Source organism: Aedes aegypti, chromosome 3 (assembly GCF_002204515.2).
Source record: "Aedes aegypti strain LVP_AGWG chromosome 3, AaegL5.0 Primary Assembly, whole genome shotgun sequence".
In the NCBI taxonomy this organism is placed as follows: domain Eukaryota; kingdom Metazoa; phylum Arthropoda; class Insecta; order Diptera; family Culicidae; genus Aedes; species Aedes aegypti.
Genome location: NC_035109.1, coordinates 29,234,680 through 29,258,103, shown reverse-complemented (window position 1 = coordinate 29,258,103; position 23,424 = coordinate 29,234,680). Strand labels below are relative to the sequence as shown.

General features: G+C 40.1%; 1 protein-coding gene across 1 annotated transcript in view; it reads right to left on the bottom strand.

The window, feature by feature from the left end:
• LOC5571713 (neprilysin) overlaps positions 1-23,424 on the bottom strand; it is a 73,997-nt gene that overhangs the window by 2,194 nt on the left and 48,379 nt on the right. The window contains exons 5-10 of the mRNA XM_021850139.1: positions 4,193-4,745; positions 3,201-4,128; positions 2,981-3,140; positions 2,865-2,913; positions 2,595-2,662; positions 2,396-2,526 (exon numbers count right to left, since the gene is read on the bottom strand). Coding sequence (XP_021705831.1) covers positions 2,396-2,526; positions 2,595-2,662; positions 2,865-2,913; positions 2,981-3,140; positions 3,201-4,128; positions 4,193-4,745 — 1,889 coding nt within the window. The remainder of the gene's footprint in view (positions 1-2,395; positions 2,527-2,594; positions 2,663-2,864; positions 2,914-2,980; positions 3,141-3,200; positions 4,129-4,192; positions 4,746-23,424) is intronic.

Here is a 23,424-nt window from a genome sequence, read left to right as displayed (position 1 = left end):
AATCCAAAAAACTCAAAATCCAAAAAATCCAAAATCTAAAATAAGCGGGTTTCATTGAAATCCTGAGAGGATGTCCCTTTAAATCCTGAGAGGTTGTTCCTCTAAATCCTGAGAGGATTTCTCTTGAAATCCTTAAAAGATTTCCATATGAATTCTGAGAAGGTTTTTCTTGAAATCCTGAGATGAGTTTCTACGAAATTTTGAGAGGATTTCCCAAATCCTGATATGATTTTTCTCGAAATACTGAGAGAATTTCCCTCGAATCTCTGAGCGGATTACCTTTGAAAACCTGAGCGAATTTCCCACTAAATCCTGAGTGAATTTCCCTCGTTACCCTGAACGGATTTTTCTCAAAATCCTGAGTGGATTTTCCTCAAAATTCTGAAAGGATTTCCCTCCAAATCCTGAGCGGATTTTCCTCTAAATTATGAGAGAATTTACCTCAAAATCCTGAAAGGACTTTCCTAGAAATTCCGAGAGGATTTCCTTAGAAAACCTGAGAGGATTTCCTTCGAAATTCTAAGAGGATTTCTCTCGAAATCTTGAGAAGATTTTCTTCTAAATCCTCAAGATTTCCCACTGAATTTTGGGAAGATTTCCTTTGAAATCTTGAGAAGATATTTTTCTGAAATCCTGAGAGGATTTCCCTCGAAATCCTGAGAGGATTGCCCTCAAAATCCTGAGAGAATTTTCCTCTAATTCTTAACAGGATTTCCTTCGAAATCCTGAGAGGTTTTTCATTGAAAGCGTGAGAGGATTACCGTCGAAATCATGAAAGGATTTTTCTCGAGATCCTGAGAGGATTTCCCTCGAAATCCTGAGAAGAACTCCCTCGAAATCCTGAGAGAATTTCCCTTGCAATCCTGAGATGATTTTTTCGAAATCCTGAAAGGATTTCCCTGAGAGGATTTCCTTTGAAATCCTGAGAGGATTTCCCTCGAAGTCCCGAAAAGAACTCCCTGGAAATCCTGAGCGGATTTGCCTCGAAATCCGGAGAGAATTTCCATCGAAATTCTGAGACAATTTTTGTCGAAATCCTGAGAGGATTTGCTTCGGAATCCTGAGAGGATTTTCTTCGAAATTCTGAGACGATTTCCTTCGAAATCCTAAGAGGATTTCCTTGGAAGTCCAGAGAGGATTTTCTTTAAAAAAACTCAGAAAATTTCCCTCGATATCCTGAGAGGATTTCCATCGAAGTCCTGAGCGGATTTCTCTCGAAATCATAAGAGGATTTTCTTCGAAATCCTAAGGGTATTTCTTTCAAAATCTTAAGAGAATTTCTCTTGAAATCCTGAGAGGATTTCCCTCAATATCCTGAGAGGATTTCCTTCGAAATCCTGATAGGATTTCCTCCAAAATCCTGAGAGGATTTTCCTCGAAATCCTTAAAGCATTTCCTTTGAAATCCTGAGAGGATTTCCCTCGTTATCCTGAGAGGATTTCTCTCGAAATCATGAGAGGATTTCCCTCCAAATCCTGCGAGAATTTTCTTCGAAATCAGGCGGGGATTTTCTTCGAAATCTTCAAAAGATTTCCATCGATATCCTTAGAAGATTTCCCTTGCAACCCTAAAAAGATTTCCCTCAGAGGATTTTCTTTAAAATACTCAGAAAATTTCCCTGGATATCCTGAGAGGATTTCCCTTGCAATCCTAAAAGGATTTCCCTGAGAGAATTTTCTTTAAAATACTCAGAAAATTTCCCTCGATATCCTTCAGAGGATTTCCATCGATATCCTAAGAAGATTTCTCTTGCAACCCTAAAAGGATTTCCCTGAGAGGATTTTCTTTAAAATACTCAGAAAATTTCTCTCGATATCTTGAGAGGATTTCCATCGACATCCTGAGAGGATTTCTCTCGAAACCTAAGAGGATTTGCCTTGAAATCACAAGAGTATTTATTTCAAAATCTTAAAAGAATTTCCCTCGAAATCCTGATAGGATTTCCTCCAAAATCCTGAGAGGATTTTCCTCGAAATGCTTAGAGCATTTCCCTTGACATCCTGAGAGGATTTCCCTCGTTATCCTGAGAGGATTTCTCTCGAAATCATGAGAGGGTTTCCCTCGAAATCCTGAGAGGATTTCCCTCGAAATTCTGAGATGATTTCCTCCGAAAAAACATTTGATCCTGAGAGTACTCCTGGGGATTCCTTTAAAATTGCTTTTGAATCCTTAGACGACTTTCTTCGACATACATAGGAATGCTGTTTGAATATTCTTTGATATCTTGAATGTATTTGTTTGAAAATTCTAAAAGGATTTCCCTTAAAATCTTTGTGGGGATTTTTTTTCTTTTAAGACTTTTTAATATTTTTTTCCCTAAGTCGAATTTTGTTGAAAAATTACTATAAATTCTTAACTTTAGAGCATTTTGAAAGAGCACAACAAAATTACTTACGTAGTCTTCAGCTTCTTCAATGAAGTATCCGTTGTACTGCTGGACAAAACATGCCGTCCGGTTGACGTACTCCCGTACCGTACTGTTGGTCCACCACTGTTTTAGGTTACCATCCTTGTCAAACTGCCGACCTGTAATGCACGTGATTCCCAAATTACAATCGAGAACTATTCCTTCAATCGCTCGAATCCCAGCTCACCACTATCGTCAAACCCGTGGGTCAACTCGTGTCCCAACACCGTTCCGATCGCTCCGTAGTTCAGCGCCCTGAAAGTTAGATCAGTTCGTCAGCAATACGGCACCTTCTAGGGGATCCTCGGTCAAATCAGTGACAACTAAGCAGTTTCGGAAGTGGCAGGCAGTGCTAGTGCTATGAGGGTTCAACTCTCACTTCAGGTGCAGTGGAGGAAGTGTTCGATATTCGAAAACCAATCCATTACCCAAAAACCAAACCAACAAACTCGCTTACTCTAGACCCAGATGGTAGAACGGATACTGCAGGATGGCAATCGGAATCGCTGCATTCCAGGTCGGGGATAACTGGATAACGTGACACAGTTTATCATGATTGTGAATCATACTTACTGATTGCGTTGTCCTGAAAGGCGTGGAATGCGTTTACGTTGGTCGGATGGGTGTCCCAGCTTAGGACGTTCTTCATCCTCCAGCGACGCAGGAATTTAACGTTTCGAAGCTGGATCAGTTGAACCATGTTGTCCAGGTGTTGCGTGTCGCTCAAGTTGATCTGTAATTTAAAATCCGTCATTTCCATGTATCTTCTTGAAAAGATCCTCAGTCTACTAACCGCATCGTACAGAAGCTCTAGTTTGCCCTGATCGAAGATCCACTCCGGAAACCCGATCAAGCTCCGCATCGCCTGTGACTTCTCCAGCGTTGAGCTCTTCGTCTTCCAATCCATCCAGGTGGTGTCTCTGACCAGTCGTTCGAAAGCCTTACGGATATTGTTCAACATTTGCTTCACCTTGGGCTTCGTATCCGTGAGGAAGTTCTGATCCGCAATGGCGTAACTCACCGCCATACCCATCAGCTTGTTCACGGCTCCGGTGCAATACAGCGATCGTGGAGTGTATCCTTCCGTCACGATCATCGTCTTGTAGTACTCGTAGTGCAGCCGGCGGATCTCGGCCGTTGTGTGAAGAATGAGCTCTTCGACCACCGTCCACCAGATGAACAGCTCGATGTGAACCAGAGGAGTTTGCGAGAGGTAGTCTGATAGCAAACGCAAATAGAGAATATCTGCGTTGCTAGTGAGGATCTGATCCCGACTCAGATCAAGCTGTGCCTCGGGTATGCCTTCGAAGACTTCATTCAGGTACCGTTCCCAAACGGGGAACGGGTCCTTCGGGAAGATGTGCTGATCGGTCATGTTCTGCAGCTCGTGTACGCTGACGTAGAGAGTGTCCTGCAGGTTGAGTCGATCCTCCGTATTGTTGGTTTTGGAAGCATTCTCTGCTTGCTTCTCCATCTTCATGAGAGCCTTGGACATTTTGATGTAGATGTCGGCCGCTTTTTGGAAGTTGTCCGCCGACGGTTCTATCTCTGCTTTGGAATCCGTGTTGTTCACTAGAATCTTCATGGCTCCAATCATGAAGTTCTTGTAGGCTTTCATGTGCTGGGTGTCCTCCACTTCATCATCTACGTAGTCTTCCTCGTCCTCGCTTACTATGACTTTGTGCTTGGCCCGGGACATGTGCTTCAAGATGTTGTCGTTGCTGAAAAAACACATTTGAATCGTAATTATAGCATTATAGAACGATCTCACCATTCCCAACTTACAATGGCAAATCCGATCCCTGTTCCGGAGTACCCAGCACCAATCGGTTTGAGTCCCGGTTTTTAGGATCGGGGAACACGTCGAACCCGATCATGATATCCATCCCGAGTATTTGCTTCACCTTGGCCAACGAGCGGATCCAATCGAAGTCGTAGCTCTCGTAGTCCACCTGCGTGAGGTTCAGCAAAGTCGGGTAGTTCGGCAGGAAGTACTCACCCAGCAGTTTGAACAACGGATCGTACCCCAACGAGTCCATCGCCGTCAGATTCATGCATCCCCGGTACATGGCCCGGGCCTGCATGACCGGTTTCGGATCGTCGAAGCTATCGTTTCGCTGCAGATACTGGCGGATGTTCCGCAGGATACGGGCCTGCCGCTCGCTGAACCAATCGTAGCTGGTGTAGGTTTCCGGCCGGGGATGATCGTCGGCCCAGTTACCGCAGGTGTACGCGTAGAAATCTTCGCACGGGTCGACTCGGCGGTCCATGCTCTGCTGCAGGGCGGCGGCTGCACGAAGGCACTCCGGACTGTGGCATACGTCCGCTGGGAAGTGAACTGTTTGGGGAATATGGGATAAGTTAATGGGAGTCAGTGGTCGCCGGAAATTCTCCTAGAGAAATGTTTAGTTTTGAAGATATCTATATAAGCACAATCGATATCATGGTCTATGCCAATTTCCTAACTTCCATGCAAAATAGACCAAATATGAACGAGTCGAAAACTAGTTATTGGATTAATATGAGCCTCCTTAATTGTTAAGGAAGAAATTACCGCAGACGTGCAAATAGGGGCCTTAAACTTAGGCCATGAAAATGTTTTCTATGGATTAAGCCCAAAAACCCTTTTTCCGGTTTTTAAGATTATGCCACAACTCTTGGTTTAAACTCAATTTTTAGGTGCATTTTGTTTCCCGTGTACCTTTCAAAATGTCGGATAGGAACAACGAAACAACTCGTATAAAAAGAAAACCCCATGAGGCGTTTTTCTTGATTAAGTGCACGTTGAACATAATCAGAAGTGTCGAGTTCAAAAATTCAAAATATTTTTCATATTAAAGCTTAAATATACTATGACCGTTATTTGAGCGGGAGAGCAGTAACAGTAGCAGTAGTATGATCTATCTGGGTTTTCAATTAAAACAAGCCTTTATCAACAAATTTAGGACCCTATTGTGAAATCACAAGAGGCAGAGCAACAGCTGTTCCTGCCGATACGATTCCAAAATTTCCAGATGGGATTCCTATGGCGCTCGAAGATTCTATCCCTTTGGGCCTAATGTTGTTAGGCCAAATGCCTGCAGGCATAAATCCATTAGGCCCAATGCTGTTAGGCCAAACATGAGTAAGGTTAAGAGTGATTTGTTCAACTATTAGTCAACAAAAATGTTCGTTGAGAAAGACACGATAGAAACAAAGAGTCGCTATGTCGATAAAATTAAAATACCAAAAAATCCGTTAAATCAAAATTGCTAAGAGATTTACTAAAACAATGTTATGGAAAAGTTATGCACTAAAATAATATTTTGACTTCAAAAAATATTGGGAACAAAAGATCTTTTTGTATGATGTTGATGAAATTATTAGAAGACTAACCACCAGCACTACAACACAGCTCGGAAGAAATGATGATGTTAAAAAAACTCATCTTCTATAGGGTTTTAGTCACCATTGAAGGTATAATAACTCTTCTCATGACGAAGTCATCTCCAACTTTGCAGTCTATGACCGAGACCCTTCCATTTGAAGATGGAAATCACGGCGGAGTGTATGCAACGTAATTGTACTCATGTAGATGTTTACAGAAAGATGTCAAGTACTACTATAATTAGTAGAAGTACAGTGTGATGCAAAACAATTAAATAGAATTAAGTAGACTAAATAATACACTGAGTTTGATATTACTCAATCCTTAAATTATTGGTCTTAAGACTATAATTAGCGTAGGCCATTGGATGAAAACATGGTGTTCTATGACTAATCTGTAATTGTATTTAAAGTGGGTTATTCAACAAACTACCTTTAACAGTCAATTAACCAAGGGAAGTCAAACTCTTGATTTAGCTTGAGGTTATAAGCTGACTAAAAACGCTTCAATAGTGTCTGAATTTATGATACCGGTGAAAGAAACCCATGATAAGATCTGCAAATCTAAGAACGACTTTGAAAATCCATAATTAAACTCTAGAAAACCTCTAACAATGGCTTAAGAACCACGAAACAGTCTGAAAAAGCAATTAGGATCTTTCAAAACCGACTTGAGATCTTAGTAACTCTAGGAACCCCCTTGGGATCGTTTGGAAGTTACTTGAAAATGCAATAGTGCTCTTCGGCAGTCCTTGAAAATCCTTTGAGAGCTCCATTCAAACTTTTGAAATCCCATTGAGCTCTGGGAAACCCCTGCGGAATTCTTATATTACACGCGTAACAAAAAATGACATTGTTGCGTATCTCAAGTTTCTCTAGTTTCTCTAGTAGAAATACTGGTTTCATTGATGTTTGCATGAAATTTAAAGTATGATTCATCAATCTTCTTGTGATCTAATCCACCAAGGATGCAAAATAGAACTTCAACTTTCATTTCAGATATAATTTGGTTGAAATTGCAGGATTAAATTTAGATTAAACTGATTTTTTCAACATGCTCGCAGTCGCCTCACAAAATTTTTCATTCTTCTTATATGGCAACATAAAATCATCAAAAAATAACTTTTGAGCATCGAAAGTATTATGTACTTTGTTGATAATAATTGTGATACATATAAAAATTGAATTATGTAGCAATTTAAGCAAATAAATTGTCATATCAGTTGGAAACTTGTATGCAAGTTGGCTGAAATAGTCAAATTATGCATTCTAAACAGTCAAACTAAAACTAAACGTACTATTCCGAAACCGATCTTCCGACTTGGGTTCCCAGTATATATCATGAAACTTGAATAGTGTTGTGGTGTTGAGTTGAAATTTTATTGAAATCGGCTGAAAATTGTGGAAATTAGAACCAAAAGATCATGAGAATGTTGTTGTGCAGGGACAGGAACGCAAAGGTTAACTGAAAGCTTCCTTTGTCAAAGTCGTCATTTTTGTTTTTGTACACACTCAATCACGATTTGCTTGTTCGGTAATTTTTGACGTAGAAGTACGTCTCTCTTCTCTATACAGGAGTGAAATTGGATTTTCAAAACCAAGAGCGTTACGTTGGCATGAAATATTTTAAACGTTTATAACTTTTCGCTGGCTTAACGAAATTTCTTGATTAGCATCTCAATCGAAAGCCAAGACATCAAAGCTTCATGTCGTTTACTTACTGAATCCCACATACCTGTCCAAATAGTTTAATAACTGTTTTAAAAGAGAACGTTGATTTCAAGCAAATCTATAAATAGGGGTGACTAGAGAAAATTTGACGTCATTTGCTTTTCACTCTCCGATTGGCTCACATCTCAGCAGGCGACAGATCGGCTTGTTCTGACCGGGCGTGCTTCTCAGGCACAGACATCGATAGTGAAGGACGCCCCCGTTTGTCTTGCTTCGCTCAAATCAAACTGTCGAGCGAGCGAGAGAAGATGCCGTCCGAAGCTAAAGCCATCACCGCTGCCACCGCCTAGAAGAAGAAGAGAAGCAGTCCACAGGAGAAATTGCGGTCGAACTGTGAACACGGTCGGGCGAGTCTTTCTCGCTTTGTGGTTCACCGCTTGTTTGCGTTCACCCAGCCATCGTCATCGCCGCCGCAAATTTCATCGGCCGAGGAGCTGTTGACCCGCGCTTCAAAATTTCGACTCGTGATAAAATCAGCATTGGTGGTCAAGAAGCAATCCCGTTAGGAACAAATACCAGAAGCCCCCTGAGTTTTGCTGGTCCGAGCAGTGTTATTTATCCGTAACAACATCGAAGCTAACAAAGCCATCGGTTCTTTTCAGAGCCATCAAATTTGTGGAAAAGAGTTAAAAGAGAAATATTTCCGACTTTATTTATAACTTCTAGTATTCCTAAATCAATTTCACGGCCTCATACAAAATTTCATTTGTCGTGAATAATTTATGACTCAACCATTTGGGATTGTACTCGCGGACGCTGCTGCAGTGCCGTCGGGTGAGTGCTCATCATTTCACAACGATTGCAAAATAGAGTGGCTTTTCCAACAGCGCCTTTTATGTTCCATATTTTATGGGAACACTTTGATTAGGAAAATTATCCCATGTGACAAAATTGCGACATATTTAGAATGCTTTTGAAAAGACATTCTCATTGAACAATTGTAATAATTTTGGCACCCATGGATCAGAAATTTACCGTCATAATAAAGAAAACTATTGATTACCATTATCTCGTATTGAATATTTAGTTAATGTCAACCCTTCCAGCAATTCATGTTCGACCAATTTCTCACGCATTAGCATTCTCCGCAATTTTCAAGTAATTCCAAGCAAAACACATTATTGGCACTTACCCATTTCCCAGATTGGTCGATCAGAAAGCGAAGAGCACAAAAGGGAGGAGCATCATCTGCTATTCCAATGTTATAAAACATGCTGCCTTCGTTGGATTCAGTTTCATTCCATTTCCGCTTTCGAGCTGGTAAGAGCTCCTCCGAACTTGCTTAGCGAGAAGTACCTCGCTGCTAGGAGCCTGCTGAGCTGTTAATCCAGAATCTGGTTTGTGATATCGCTCAAGATTTCAAGATTGAGCTACGTTTCCAGATTTCAACTAAATCCCTGTGTACGCTACTCTGTTGCTGTTGTGTACCCATGAAATATTAAGCTTGTTTGTCGAATAAACAGAGAACTTATTCACATCTTCTTATTCTTCTTCTTCTTGGCATTAACGTCCTCACTGGGACAGAGCCTGCTTCTCAGCTTAGTGTTCTTATGACACTTCCACAGTTATTAACTGAGAGCTTTTGTTGCCAAAGTTTCCATTTTTGCATTCGTATATCGTGTGGCAGGTACGATTATACTCTATGCCCAGGGAAGTCAAGAAAATTTCCATTACGAAAAGATCCTGGACCGACCGGGAATCGAACCCAGACACCTTCAGCATGGCTTTGCTTTGTAGCCGCGGACTCTAACCACTCGGCTAAGGAAGGCCCCAACTTATTCGCATGCATTTGCAACTTTTTCGATTTTCCATACAAAATGACCAACTTTGGTAAGTTAGATCTCAGTTATTTATGGAAATGTTTTCGAATGAAACATTCACAGAACATCATATGTAACTCGAATTTTAACATATATTTTTGAAATTTTTTCCAATCACAAGTTTATAAGTAATAATGGTTTACTAAACTGTAATTTTCGACGAAAAATTCAAAACTTTTTATCTTGAAATCTGATAGCCTTACACAAAAACTGTCTTCAACAAACTTATTCATCTCGTCAAAATCTACAACTTTTCTGAAGATACCATGAAGCTATTCCTTCAATATGTTTAGTTATGTCAATCATAAAAAATCGTCAAAAAAATCACTTTAGTCAAACCGTTACTGCTTTTCAACGTGTGATTGGAAAAATCACTCAAAAACATATGTTAAAATTTAAGTTATGTCTGATATTCTGTTAAAATTTCATTCAAATCTGTCCATAAATAACTGCACTGAGCCAGAAATTGCGTACGAATTTCATAAGAGAACGCTTGTGGATTGATTTCTTGACTGGTTTTCTCTCTTTCATAAGATTTCATAACACAAAACGTCCGATATTCACAAGAAATTCTTGTCGTTATCATTAGAGATCTTATGAATATTTTTATTTTCCTAAATTCAAAGAGCGATTCTCTAAATACATAATGGTATCAAAGAATTCCATAATTGATATCTATGATCCTTCATAAGAGTATCTTATGATATTATACCTATTTATATTATGAACGCAATGATCGATGGAAGTTCACAAGTTTTTCTTATGAGTCTCATTAGATGCTTCTTATGTCTTTATTCCAAAAGAATTTCGTATGAAATTCTTACGTGGTTTTTGATAGGAAGTCGACTGTTTTTCACAAGTGTTGCTAATCATTGTCATACGCGCGCTTATGAATCTCAATCGTGAATATTTTGTTATTAGCATCTCTCCACGTAATCCATAAGATCTTCGTATGAAATTGTTAAGAAAATCGTACTCCATTAGATTGTCTTATGAATGCCAATGATCGATGCGTTTGATATCCAAAAAGAGTTTCTTATGGAATTATATCTGTCTATGTAATGAGTGTTATTTCATAAGTCAGTTGTGGAATGTTATAAGATTCTCGAATGAAGAACAAAATACTTCTTATGTCGTTATTCCATAAGAAATTCTTATGTACCTCATACGTTCTTTTCCTCAGTGTGAGATATAGTTTATCAAAGTTGGTCATTTTGCATGAAAAATCAAAAGAGTTTTAGTTTTTATTTCTCAGCGAAGAATCACACCATCAACGAAAATAGCGCGAAAGCAATAACCAATCGCGTGCGAGCAGCGAACGGAGTGACGAAACAACCAAGCGAGAACCCCACCACTCGCCATCGGTGAACGGAGCTCGAGCAAATAAAACCACTGGTTGTTCTGCTCCCAGTTCATTCACAAATCGAACGGCATAACGAACGGATCAAGCAGCGGAGCAGCAAAGAAGAGTGCGTGAAAGCCACAGCAGTGTGCGAGAAGCGAACGGAACCAGAGAGCGAAAGCAACAACTGAAAATCATTCAGTGGACGGACTAGTAGTCAGCGCCAACCGGCGACCTGTTCGAAAGTAACGCCAGCAAAATGTACACCATCTGCCTCTCCTTACCATTCATATTCTTGTACTTGATGAATTCAATGAAATGGTTTGGTTTGGCGATGGAGCAAAGAGTTATTAAGGATGATTTTACTTAACAAAGAGTTGTTGATAAATATTCCAATCAATAAGAGTTGTTTTGAAAAATTTCACTTTTATCAGAAATTTCTGCTTTACCAAAGAGTTGTTAATGAAATTCCTGCAGCGAAGGGTCGAGTTTCTCCCCACGAATATTTCCAGCCAGGACCAGGCATGGAGGACAATCCATCCCGAGCATCACGGCCCCCGCTTCCAAAATTCTCGAGTACGGAAATTGGAAAATTAGTACATAATGCTCATCTTGTACATCCCTTGCCAAGACATCAATTTCATATAGCCTATTTCTCAGATTAACGCAATAGACTAACATGTAGAAAAATTTCAGATCAATAGTTGCTTATTACAATTGGTCAGGAAACAGTTTATTGAACAGTATTTAAAATCTGTCGCAATTTTAATACATTTTCCAATTTAATACTCGAGAATTTAGGAAGTGTTCCCCCATTATATGATAAATCAACGATGCTGTTAGAAATACCATACAATGCTGAGTAGCATGATGTTATTACGTTCCGACGGCGCTGCAGTGGTAAATTCTCAAATTCATGTAATTATGTGGGGTAAATTATGTGAACCAAATTGTAGTATACCGCGATATTTAGATCATTATAGATAAATCAGTAAATATCATCCAATAAACCCTTTTATGAACGTATGTTGGCCCTGAAAAGGGCCGATTGAGCTTGGATGCTGTGACCACGAGTTTACCACGAGGCGAAATCTAGAAGCGCGGATCGGTCAACCTAGAAATCTTGAGCGATTTCACAGACCAGATGCTGAATTGGCAGCTTGAAGAATAATAGCTCAGCAGATTTCTAGCAGCGAGGTACTTCTCGCTGAGCAAGTTCAGAGGAGCTCTTACCAGCTCGAAAGCGGAATTAGAATGAAACTGAATCCGACGAAGGAAGCATGTTTTATAACCTCAGAATAGCAGATGATGCTCCTCCCTTTTGTGCTCTTCGCTGATCAACCAATCTGGGAAATGGATATGTGCCAATAATGTGTTGGGCTTAGAATTACTTGAAAATTGCGGAGAATGCTAATGCGTGAGAAATTGGTCGAACATGAATTGCTGGAAGGGTTGACATTAACTAAATATTCAATACGAGATAATGGTAATCAATAGTTTTCTTTATTATGACGGTAAATTTCTGATCCATGGGTGCCAAAATTATTATTATTCGTCCCCTTAATGCTACAACTAGATAACTCGAAAATCAAAATTTTGAGATGTGCAACTTTGAAAGTATGACCGTTTAACAAGGTGATGGTTAATCGCAGAGATTATGATTGAAAAATAATCTTTAACTTGTGTATTTTGAATCACACGCTTAAGACCTGTGGATATTTTGCAGATCTAATTAAGAAAAATGTTTTGACATATTGAAGTCAAAAATTTCAAATTTCGAGTTATCTAGTTGTAGCATCAAGGGGACGAATTGTTCAATGAGAATGTCTTTTCAAAAGCATTCTTAATATGTCGCAATTTTGTTACATGTGATAATTTTGCTAATCAAAGTGTTCCCACAAAATATGGAACATCAAAGACGCTGTTGGAAATGCCACTCTATTTTACAATTGTTGTGAAATGTTGAGCACTCACCCCGACGGCACTGCAGCAGCGCCCGCGAATACAGTCACAAATTGTTGAGTCATAAATTATTTATGACAAATGAAATTTTGTATGAAGCCGTGAAATTGATTTAGGAATATTAGAAGTTATGAATAAAGTCGGAAATATTTCTCTTTTAACTCTTTTCTACTAATTTGATGGCCTTGAAAAGGGCCGATGGCTTTGTTAGCTTTGATGCTCTTACAGATAAATAACACTGCGGGATGTTATCAGTTGATTGCCATGGTCAAACGGGGAATCCTCAACTCAAATGTATAAATTTGAGCAAGTTATTTGCTTAAACGACGAACCGAAAGTTTCGTGACGTGGATGGCGCACAACAGTAACAGGTAGTGGATCACCGGGCTTATGTCAAAATCTGATGATGGCGGCGATGACGATGGCTGGGTGAACGCAAACAAGCGGTGAACCACAAAGCGAGAATGACTTGACCGTGTTTACAGTTCGACCGCAAATTCTCCTGTGGACTGCTTCCTCTTCTTCTTCTTCTTCTTCTTCTTCTTGGCGGCGGCAGCGGTGATGACTTTTACTTCGGACGGCATCTTCTCTCGCTCGCTCGACAGTTTGATTTGAGCGAAGCAAGACAAACGGGGAGGTCCCTCGCTATCGATGTCTGTGCCTGAGAAGCACGCCCGGTCAGAGCAAGACAATCTGTTGCCTGCTGAGGTGCGATCGAAGCGGAGAATTGAAAGCAACAAAAGTCTGGATGACTATGACAAAAGTCTGGATCAGCAATTGGTATATGTTGGTTTGTCGCGGGTTACTACACTGCAAGGACTATTTTTAACAAACTCTACCAATTCTTCCCAGTTCCATCACGCCAAAGGCAGCAATTCCAAGGGTTGACTTGAGGAATGAGCTGCAGCGCTTAGGCAATCATCGATTAGTGACGCTTTGAGACGTGCTAAATGCTGATGCAATGGATATTGCTACAGACCATAGCACTGGACCGATTCAATCGATTATCACGATCGAAGCACCCGAGCCATCAAACATCTAATCTACTGGAGGAGTTTGGCGAACTACAGCTGGAGCCAGAAACCGATCACCCAACCAAGCAACACAAGGAAGCAACGACCAAACAAACAAATTCAAACACCTGGCATTATTCCTGGAACACCATACACTGGTTCTCGAAACCACAGAACGACAAATGGTTCTTTTCAGGACTACCAAAATGAGTCCAAAAAGAGTTAACTTCTGAAAACTTCATCCGATCAATAACAACACAAAAATAGTACACTTACAAATTCATACACATGACAAATCAAATTATTAATCATCGTAGTTCTACGTCAACCCCGCGGTAATGTAGTAGACATTACCCACCCCAATTTTTTATACTGGGTACGAGTTGTAAACCATAAAAAATACCGAACTTTCAGCTTTTTGATTAAAAACTTGTGAGGTTCAGTAATAATTTTTAGTTTTTAATGAACTACGGTGCCGTAAGGTGAACTATTGGTTTTGGAAAATATTCGCATTTGGAAATTATATTGAACGATTGGTCTGAACTACTATTTTTAGGTCCCAGTTGCCCCGGGGTACATTATTATTTTCAAGCTTTCCAACACTATTTTTAAGTAGTACTAGTGATCCCGGCAAACTTCGTCTTGCCATCAAGTAGGCTGTTGGAAAACGATTTGAATCACCCCATACAAAATGACAGGTCCGTTAATTCTCGTTTTTTAGACTTTTCTGGTGAATATCTTTGGATTTTGATGCACACAAACACGTCGAAACCCTTGTCGAACGAAGCGGAGAAAGAATCCGTAGACCCGTTCGTAAGTTATTTCGTGACATACAAACACCATTCCAATTTTTATTTATATAGATTTCCATCTCCATTAAAATTCGTAGGAGATTGGAAGATCGGCTTATTGTTTTTTGTTCTCATACAATTGAAGGTTCTCATACATACGAAGTGAAATATTGCTGAAAAACTTTCAAACTGTTGTTTAGAGCAACAAGTTATTGTCCTCTACACCCATTGATCCCAACTTGCGCTCCTGAGGGTTGTCAGCAGTCCAAGCACAACTTAAATTAATTAAAACCTTATCCAGAACATTGAGTATGGAAGTTTTACGGAAAGTTACCAAAGAGAACAAACTATACCATCAACATTGTTTTCTGAGGCCCCCACAAGACTCTGGCCCCAGGGCCCCCACATTTATAAATCCGGCCCTGTATGTAGTAAATGATAAGCGTTACGTATTGGAGCGATCTAATTGCACGTCTGATATAACCTCGAAACTCCATATGAAAAAATGTCAACAATTCCAGCAGTGAATGTCAACTCGAAATCTAAACGGTTCCAGCAGTGAATGTCAAAGAGCAGGTTAGTCAATTGACCGTGATGAAAAAGGAACAGAGATAGAGAATTTTTCGTGAATAGGTGAAATGAACTTGCGTAGTACAAAGAATTAGTGTCTTGTAAGGGATTTTTATGTAGTTCACCTTCGTTTCTGTAGTTTGTTTTACTGGGTAAGTGATGAGAACATCGCTCCAGTGATTAAGGTTTCTTTGATTCTAGGAATTTGTATTTAGAACTTTAGTGATATTGATTGCCGAGAAGTATAACAGCTTATTTAACGCTGCCGGTCTCTCTTCCAAAGTTCTTTAAAATTAACCCCTCCCTGGAAAGGTCTTAGGCCGGGCAAACCTGCAAACTACTGGGTGGTCTTTTTTGACGTAGAAGTACGTCTTTCTTCTCTATACAGGAGTGAAATTGAAATTTCAAAACCGAGAGCGTTACGCTGGCATGAAATATTTTAAACGTTTATAACTTTGCACTGGCTTAACGGAATGTCTTGATTAGCACCTCAATCGAAAGCCAAGACATCAAAGCTTCATGTCGTTTACTTACTGAATCCCACATACCTGTCTAAATAGTTTAATAACTGTTTTAAAAGAGAACGTTGATTTCAAGCAAATCTATATATAGGGGTGGCTAGAGAAAATTTGACGTCATTTGCTTTTCACTCTCCGATTGGCTCGCATCTCAGCAGGCGACAGATCGGCTTGCTCTGACCGGACGTGCTTTTCAGGCACAGACATCGATAGCGAAGGACGCCCCCGTTTGTCTTGCTTCGCTCAAATCAAACTGTCGAGCGAGCGAGAGAAGATGCCGTCTGAAGCTAAAGCCATCACCGCTGCCGCCGCCTAGAAGAAGAAGAGGAAGCAGTCCACAGGAGAAATTGCGGTCGAACTGTGAACACGGTCGGGCGAGTCATTCTCGCTTTGTGGTTCACCGCTTGTTTGCGTTCACCCAGCCATCGTCATCGCCGCCGCAAATTATCGGCCGAGGAGCTGTTGACCCGCGCATCAAAATTTCGACTCGTGATGAAATCATCATTGGTGGTCAAGAAGCAATCCCGTTAGGAGCAAATACCAGAAGCCCCCTGAGTTTTGCTGGTCCGAGCAGTGTTAGTTATCCGTAACAACATCGAAGCTAACAAAGCCATCGGTTCTTTTCAGAGCCATCAAATTTGTGGAAAAGAGTTAAAAGAGAAATATTTACGATTTTATTTATAACTTCTAATATTCCTAAATCAATTTCACAGCTTCATACAAAATTTCATTTGTCATGAATAATTTATGACTCAACCATTTGAGATTGTAATCGCGGACGCTGCTGCAGTGCCGTCGGGGTGAGTGCTCAACATTTCACAACGATTGCAAAATAGGGTGGCTTTTCCAACAGCGCCTTTTATGTTCCATATTTTATGGGAACACTTTGATTAGGAAAATTATCCCATGTGACAAAATTGCGACATATTTAGAATGCTTTTGAAAAGACATTCTCATTGAACAATTGTAATAATTTTGGCACCCATGGATCAGAAATTTACCGTCATAATAAAGAAAACTATTAATTATCAATAGCTCGTATTGAATATTTAGGGAATGCCAATCATTCCAACAATTCATGTTCGACCAATTTCTCACGTAATAGTATTCTCCGCAATTTTCAAGTAATTCCAAGCCCAACACATTATTGGCACATAGCCATTTCCCAGATTGGTCGTTCAGAAAGCGAAGAGCACAAAAGGGAGGAGCATCATCTGCTATTCCAAGGTTATAAAACATGCTGCCTTCGTTGGATTCAGTTTCATTCCATTTCCGCTTTCGAGCTGGTAAGAGCTCCTCCAAACTTGCTTAGCGAGAAGTACCTCGCTGCTAGAAGCTTGCTGAGCTGTTAATCCAGAATCTGGTTTGTGAAATCACTCAAGATTTCAAGATTGAGCTACGTTTCCAGATTTCAACTAAATCCCTGTGATCCGCTACCCTGTTTCTGTTGTGCACCCATGAATTATTCAGCTGGTTTGTTGAATAAACAGAGAACTTATTAACATCTTCTTCTTCTTGGCATAACGTCCTCACTGGAACAGAGCCTGCTTCTCAGCTTAGTGTTCTTATGACACTTCCACAGTTATTAACTGAGAGCTTTCTTTGCCAAAGTTTCCATTTTTGCATTCGTATATCGTGTGACAGGTACGATTATACTCTATGCCAAGGGAATTCAAGAAAATTTCCATTCCGAAAAGATCCTGGACCGACCGGGAATCGAACCAAGACACCTTCAGCATGGCTTTGCTTTGTAGCCGCGGACACTAACCACTCGGCTAAGGAAGGCCCCAACTTATTCGCATGCATTTGCAACTTTTTCGATTTTCCATACAAAATGACTAACTTTGGTAAGTTAGATCTCAGTTATTATGGAAATATTTTCGAATGAAACTTTCACAGAACATCAGATGTTACTTGAATTTTAACATATATTTTTGAATAATTTTTCCAATCACAAGTTTGTAATTAATAACGGTTTGACTAAACTGTAATTTTCGACGAAAAATTCAAAACTTTTGACGTAGAAGTACGTCTTTCTTCTCTATACAGGAGTGAAATTGAAATTTCAAAACCGAGAGCGTTACGCTGGCATGAAATATTTTAAACGTTTATAACTTTTCGCTGGCTTAACGAAATTTCTTGATTAGCACCTCAATCGAAAGATAAGACATCAAAGCTTCATGTCGTTTACTTACTGAATCCCACATACCTGTCCATAGTTTAATAACTGTTTTAAAATAGAACGTTGATTTCAAGCAAATCTATAAATAGGGGTGGCTAGAGAAAATTTGACGTCATTTGCTTTTCACTCTCCGATTGGCTCGCATCTCAGCAGGCGACAGATCGGCTTGCTCTGACCGGGCGTGCTTTTCAGGCACAGACATCGATAGCGAAGGACGCCCCCGTTTGTCTTGCTTCGCTCAAATCAAACTGTCGAGCGAGCGAGAGAAGATGCCGTCCGAAGCTAAAGCCATCACCGCTGCCGTCGCCTAGAAGAAGAAGAGGAAGCAGTCCACAGGTGAATTTGCGGTCGAACTGTGAACACGGTCGGGCGAGTCATTCTCGCTTTGTGGTTCACCGCTTGTTTGCGTTCACCCAGCCATCGTCATCGCCGCCGCAAATTTCATCGGCCGAGGAGCTGTTGACCCGCGCTTCAAAATTTCGACTCGTGATAAAATCATCATTGGTGGTCAAGAAGCAATCCCGTTAGGGGCAAATACCAGAAGCCCCCTGAGTTTTGCTGGTCCGAGCAGTGTTATTTATCCGTAACAACATCGAAGCTTACAAAGCCATCGGTTCTTTTCAGAGCCATCAAATTTGTGGAAAAGAGTTAAAAGAGAAATATTTCCGACTTTATTTATAACTTCTAATATTCCTAAATCAATTTCACACGGCTTCATATAAAATTTCATTTGTCATGAATAATTTATGACTCAACCATTTGAGATTGTACTCGCGGACGCTGCTGCAGTGCCGTCGGGGTGAGTGCTCAACGATTATAAAATAGAGTGGCTTTTCCAACAGCGCCTTTTATGTTCCATATTTTATGGGAACACTTTGATTAGGAAAATTATCCCATGTAACAAAAATGCGACATGTTTAGAATGCTTTTGAAAAGACATTCTCATTGAACAATTGTAATAATTTTGGCACCCATGAATCAGAAATTTACCGTCATAATAAAGAAAACTATTGATTATCAATAGCTCGTATTGAATATTTAGGGAATGCCAATCATTCCAACAATTCATGTTCGACCAATTTCTCACGTATTAGTATTCTCCACAATTTTCAAGTAATTCCAAGCCCAACACATTATTGGCACATACCCATTTCCCAGACTGGTCGATCAGAAAGAGCACAAAAGGGAGGAGCATCATCTGCTATTCCAAGGTTATAAAACATGCTGCCTTCATTGGATTCAGTTTCATTCCATTTCCGCTTTCGAGCTGGTAAGAGCTCCTCCGAACTTGCTCACTATTGAGCTACGTTTCCAGATTTCAACTAAATCCCTGTGATCCGCTACCCTGTTGCTGTTGTGCACCCATGAAATATTTAGCTGGTTTGTCGAATAAACTGAGAACTTATTCACATCTTCTTATTCTTCTTCTTCTTTTTCTTCTTGGCATTAACGTCCTCACTGGGACAGAGCCTGCTTCTCAGCTTAGTGTTCTTATGACACTTCCACAGTTATTAACTGAGAGCTTTCTTTGCCAAAGTTTCCATTTTTGCATTCGTATATCGTGTGGCAGGTACGATTATACTCTATGCTCTGGGAATTCAAGAAAATTTCCATTACGAAAAGATCCTGGACCGACCGGGAATCGAATTCAGACATCTTCAGCATGGCTTTGCTTTGTAGCCGCGGACTCTAATTAAACCACTCGGCTAAGGAAGGCCCCAACTTATTCACATGCATTTGCAACTTTTTCGATTTTCCATACAAAATGACCAACTTTGGTAAGTTAAATCTCAGTTATTTATGGAAATATTGTCGAATGAAACATTCACAGAATATCAGATGTAACTTGAGTTTTAACATATATTTTTGAATAATTTTTCCAATTATAAGTTTTCCAGTAATAACGGTTTGACTAAACTGTAATTTTCGACGAAAAATTCAAAACTTTTTATCTTAAATTCTGATAGCCTTACACAAAAACTGTCTTCAGCAAACTTAATCATTTCGTCAAAATCTACAACTTTGCTGTTTAGTTATGTCAATTATAAAAAATCGTCAAAAATTCACTTTAGTCAAACCGTTACTGCTTTTCAACGTGTGATTGGAAAAATCACTCAAAAATATATGTTAAAATTTAAGTTATTTCTGATATTCTGTGAAAATTTCATTCAAATCGGTTCATAAATAACTGAGATATGGTTTATCAAAGTTGGTTATTTTGCATAAAAAATCAAAAGAGTTACAGTTTTTTTGACGTTGGATAACGTCCTTCGGCAACATATGGGGGTACAATTTCAAAAAACGAAAAATTGAGCATGTAACGAAAAATGGTCAGGTTTTGACCGCTAAAAACTCAGCAATTTGTCGATAGATTTTCAATATTTATACATCAATCGATCGGAAATTTATCTACGCGTCAATTCAAATTGAGGACAATATTGATTATTGGCAACGAACTATTGAAAAATCGTAAAATGTTGACCCCTTTCTTATTCAACCAATCACGTTCAAGCACAGTTTTGGGTTCCGCTTCCCACTATAAAAGCGCACTGGTCCTGCTTCTTCCCTCAGTCTTCTTTTTGCGGTCGAATTGTTTACACGATCGGGCGAGTCATTTTCGCTTTGCGTTTGCTCCCGCCGTCACAGTTCAATTTGTGTCGTCGGAAGAGGAAGACGCAAGATTGATTTTCGGCGGCGATGACGGCGAACTACTGCCGCTCGGAAAAGCGTCCAAGCCGTCGTCATCGCCGCAGCAAATTTATCCGCGCTTGCAGATTTCGACTTTGAATTCAGCATCGGTGGTCAAGAAGCAAGCCCGCTAGGAACGAAATACCACAGGCCCTCTGAGTTGCTGATCCGAGGAGCTGCTTCTAATCGAGCGTTGGACTTGTGAAATCGCTCAAGATTTTAAGAGTGAGCATCGTTTGCAGATTTCGACTTATGCCCGGTAATCAACAACCCGTTGCTCTTGTGCGCCATCCACGTCACGTCATTTAGCTGGTTCGTCGTATAAGCAAATCGGCGCTTTTCAGGGCCATCAAATGTGTTGAAAAGAGTTGAAAGAATAATATTTTCGACCTTACTACATCTTATATTTCTCAATCAATCGCACAGCTTCATACAACAATTAATTTGTCATGAATTTGATACTGTATTCGCGGACGCTGCTGCAGTGCCGTCACAACATTTCACAATGATTGTAAAGTAGAGTGGCATTTCCAACAGCTTCTTAAACTTGCCATATTTTATGAGAACATATGTAACAAAATTGCGACATATTTAGAATGCTTCTGAAAAGAAATTCTCATTGAACAATTTTCATCATTTTGGCACCCATGGATCAGAAATGTTCCTTCATACAAAAGAAAACTATTGATTATCAATAGCTAACCATTGAATATTAGAAATTTTTCTACGAATCGATTCCAATAATTCAAACTATTGATTCTCATGAATAAACTTTTGAAAAATCGATAAATATCAAGGCATGTCTTATTTTCCATAGAAAAGCACATTTTTCTTGTGTATTCCTGACACAGACATCATTGCGCGATATCTTAGCCACTTTCGTCATTCAAAGGGAAACGCCCCTTTCGGTCTTCTTCTTACTTCTCTTATTATCTCGTGTTCAGTCGAAGCCAACCAAACTCGCGCATCAGTCAATCGTAGACCAGCAACCGGAGAAGGACTCATATCGGAATAAATTTTACACGTTCGTCGCTGCTGCTGCTGCTGCTGTTTATTCCCAAGCTAAAAGCTGCGGGTTCCGTGTTATCGCTCATCATGGCCCTTGGCATCCAGCTCGCCCATCGAATTTGTTGAGAATGTGTCCAGAAACCTTGATAATTACCGTCGGAGGAGTGAGCATACCATCGAATACAAGGATGGACAAGAAAGCACAAAATTACCGACGGCATTTCAATTTAATCGTCTTCGGTGAGCTTTTTGTGTGTTTCTGTCTAACAATGGAATGAAAACCCAGTTTGATCGACGGTGACTACCAACAACCGTCCTTTTCAGGACGACAATTACATTTTAAAAGAGTTGTGAGAATTTTCCACCGTGAAGAGCGACATTACTGATGATTGGATGTAATTGATTCAGATTTTGGTCAGTCATTTGCACGCAACCACAAATGGGACATGAATTTCCGATTGTGCGCGCGCGGGGCAATCGTCGACAGTGTGTGCATGAGTCGGATAAATTGCGAACGGCACTTGAATGAAGAATCCCTCCCAGTTTGTTTCGCATTTAATGATGATTGCATAATGCCGTTATCGCCGTCGCTACCTACATGATACTAGAGCGATCAATATCAACTCGTCGAACACAGAGCTAAAACTAATCAGCAACAGCTTTGTTGACGTTTCGATATGGTAAGACATTGTCGATCGAATGGAAATACACAGACAGAAAAGACTGCGAAAATGCTACCGCCGCCCGACCCGAACGACGGGAATCTATGTTAAACTTTGTTTGCCATTTATCTCCGTTGAAAACTAATCATCCGATACTATAATTGATAGCTAAATAAATTATTTAATCAATTGTGGCCCTGAAAAGGGCAGTTATTTGAAATTGTGCTTCAATGCAATTTCAGCACGTTCGCCACGGATACGACGAGTATCGAAAGGCTTCGGATCCCACTTAAGCAATCAATCTTAGTGGATCATGCGTTGACCTTCAAGCGGAATATTTGTTTGTTGAGCAAAAATTATCGCTCATGCTTCTTCTTCCATCTACCGGTTGAAGAGTTTATCGAACCAACCAAATAATAACACAAAATGTTCATAATAGGTCAGAATTGACATGCAACAAATAGTGCGAAAATTGATTAGAAGAGCACTTATTTTCCTCCTACAAGAATTCTGTGCCAATTTTCGGATTTTCATACAAAGTAGGCCAAAACCGTATCGAAAATCGGTCGAAAGTTAGTGTTGGGTCGAAAATTGGTGCTGTTCTCTCAGAAATCTTTCATAAGTTCGTGACGGTCTCAAGCCAGGAAATAGAAGATGCTAATGTTATCCAACGTCACTTTGGCGGTCGTATCTCGGAAACAATCTCTTACTTTTGACGTTGGATAACGTCTTACGGCAACATATGGGGGTACAATTCAGAAAAACGAAAAATTGAGCATGTAACGAAAAATGGTCAGGTTTTGACCGCTAATAACTCAGTCATTTATCGATAGATTTTCAATATTTATCCATGAATCGATTGGAAATTTATCTACGCGTCGATCCAAATGGAGGACACTATTGATTATTAGCAACAAACTATTGAAATATCGTAAAACGTTGACCCCTTTCTTATCTAACCAATCACGTTCAAGCACATTTTTCGGTTCCGCTTCCCACTATAAAAGCGCACCGCACCCTGCTTCTTCCCTCATTCTTCTTTTTGCCGTCAGACTGTGAACACGGTCGGCGAGCAAATTTCGAGAGTCATTCGCGTCCTCAGTTCAGTTTTCAATAGGACGCGAATACAACACGCATTAGAACCGAAGAACCACGCATTTCGGAGCCGCAGCAACTGAAGCCGCTCATTTGAGTGCACCAGCCAGCATAATCGTTTTCGGCCAGAAATCGTCGCTACCAGCCAGTGCTCCGCTGTCATTGCCATGCGGGAGGCTAGCGCGGTCATTCTGGTTCATTAGATCGAGCGGCACAGCCGTCACCGTCCGTGTAATATTCCCTAATTTGTTCGAGATGGCTGAAGAAAA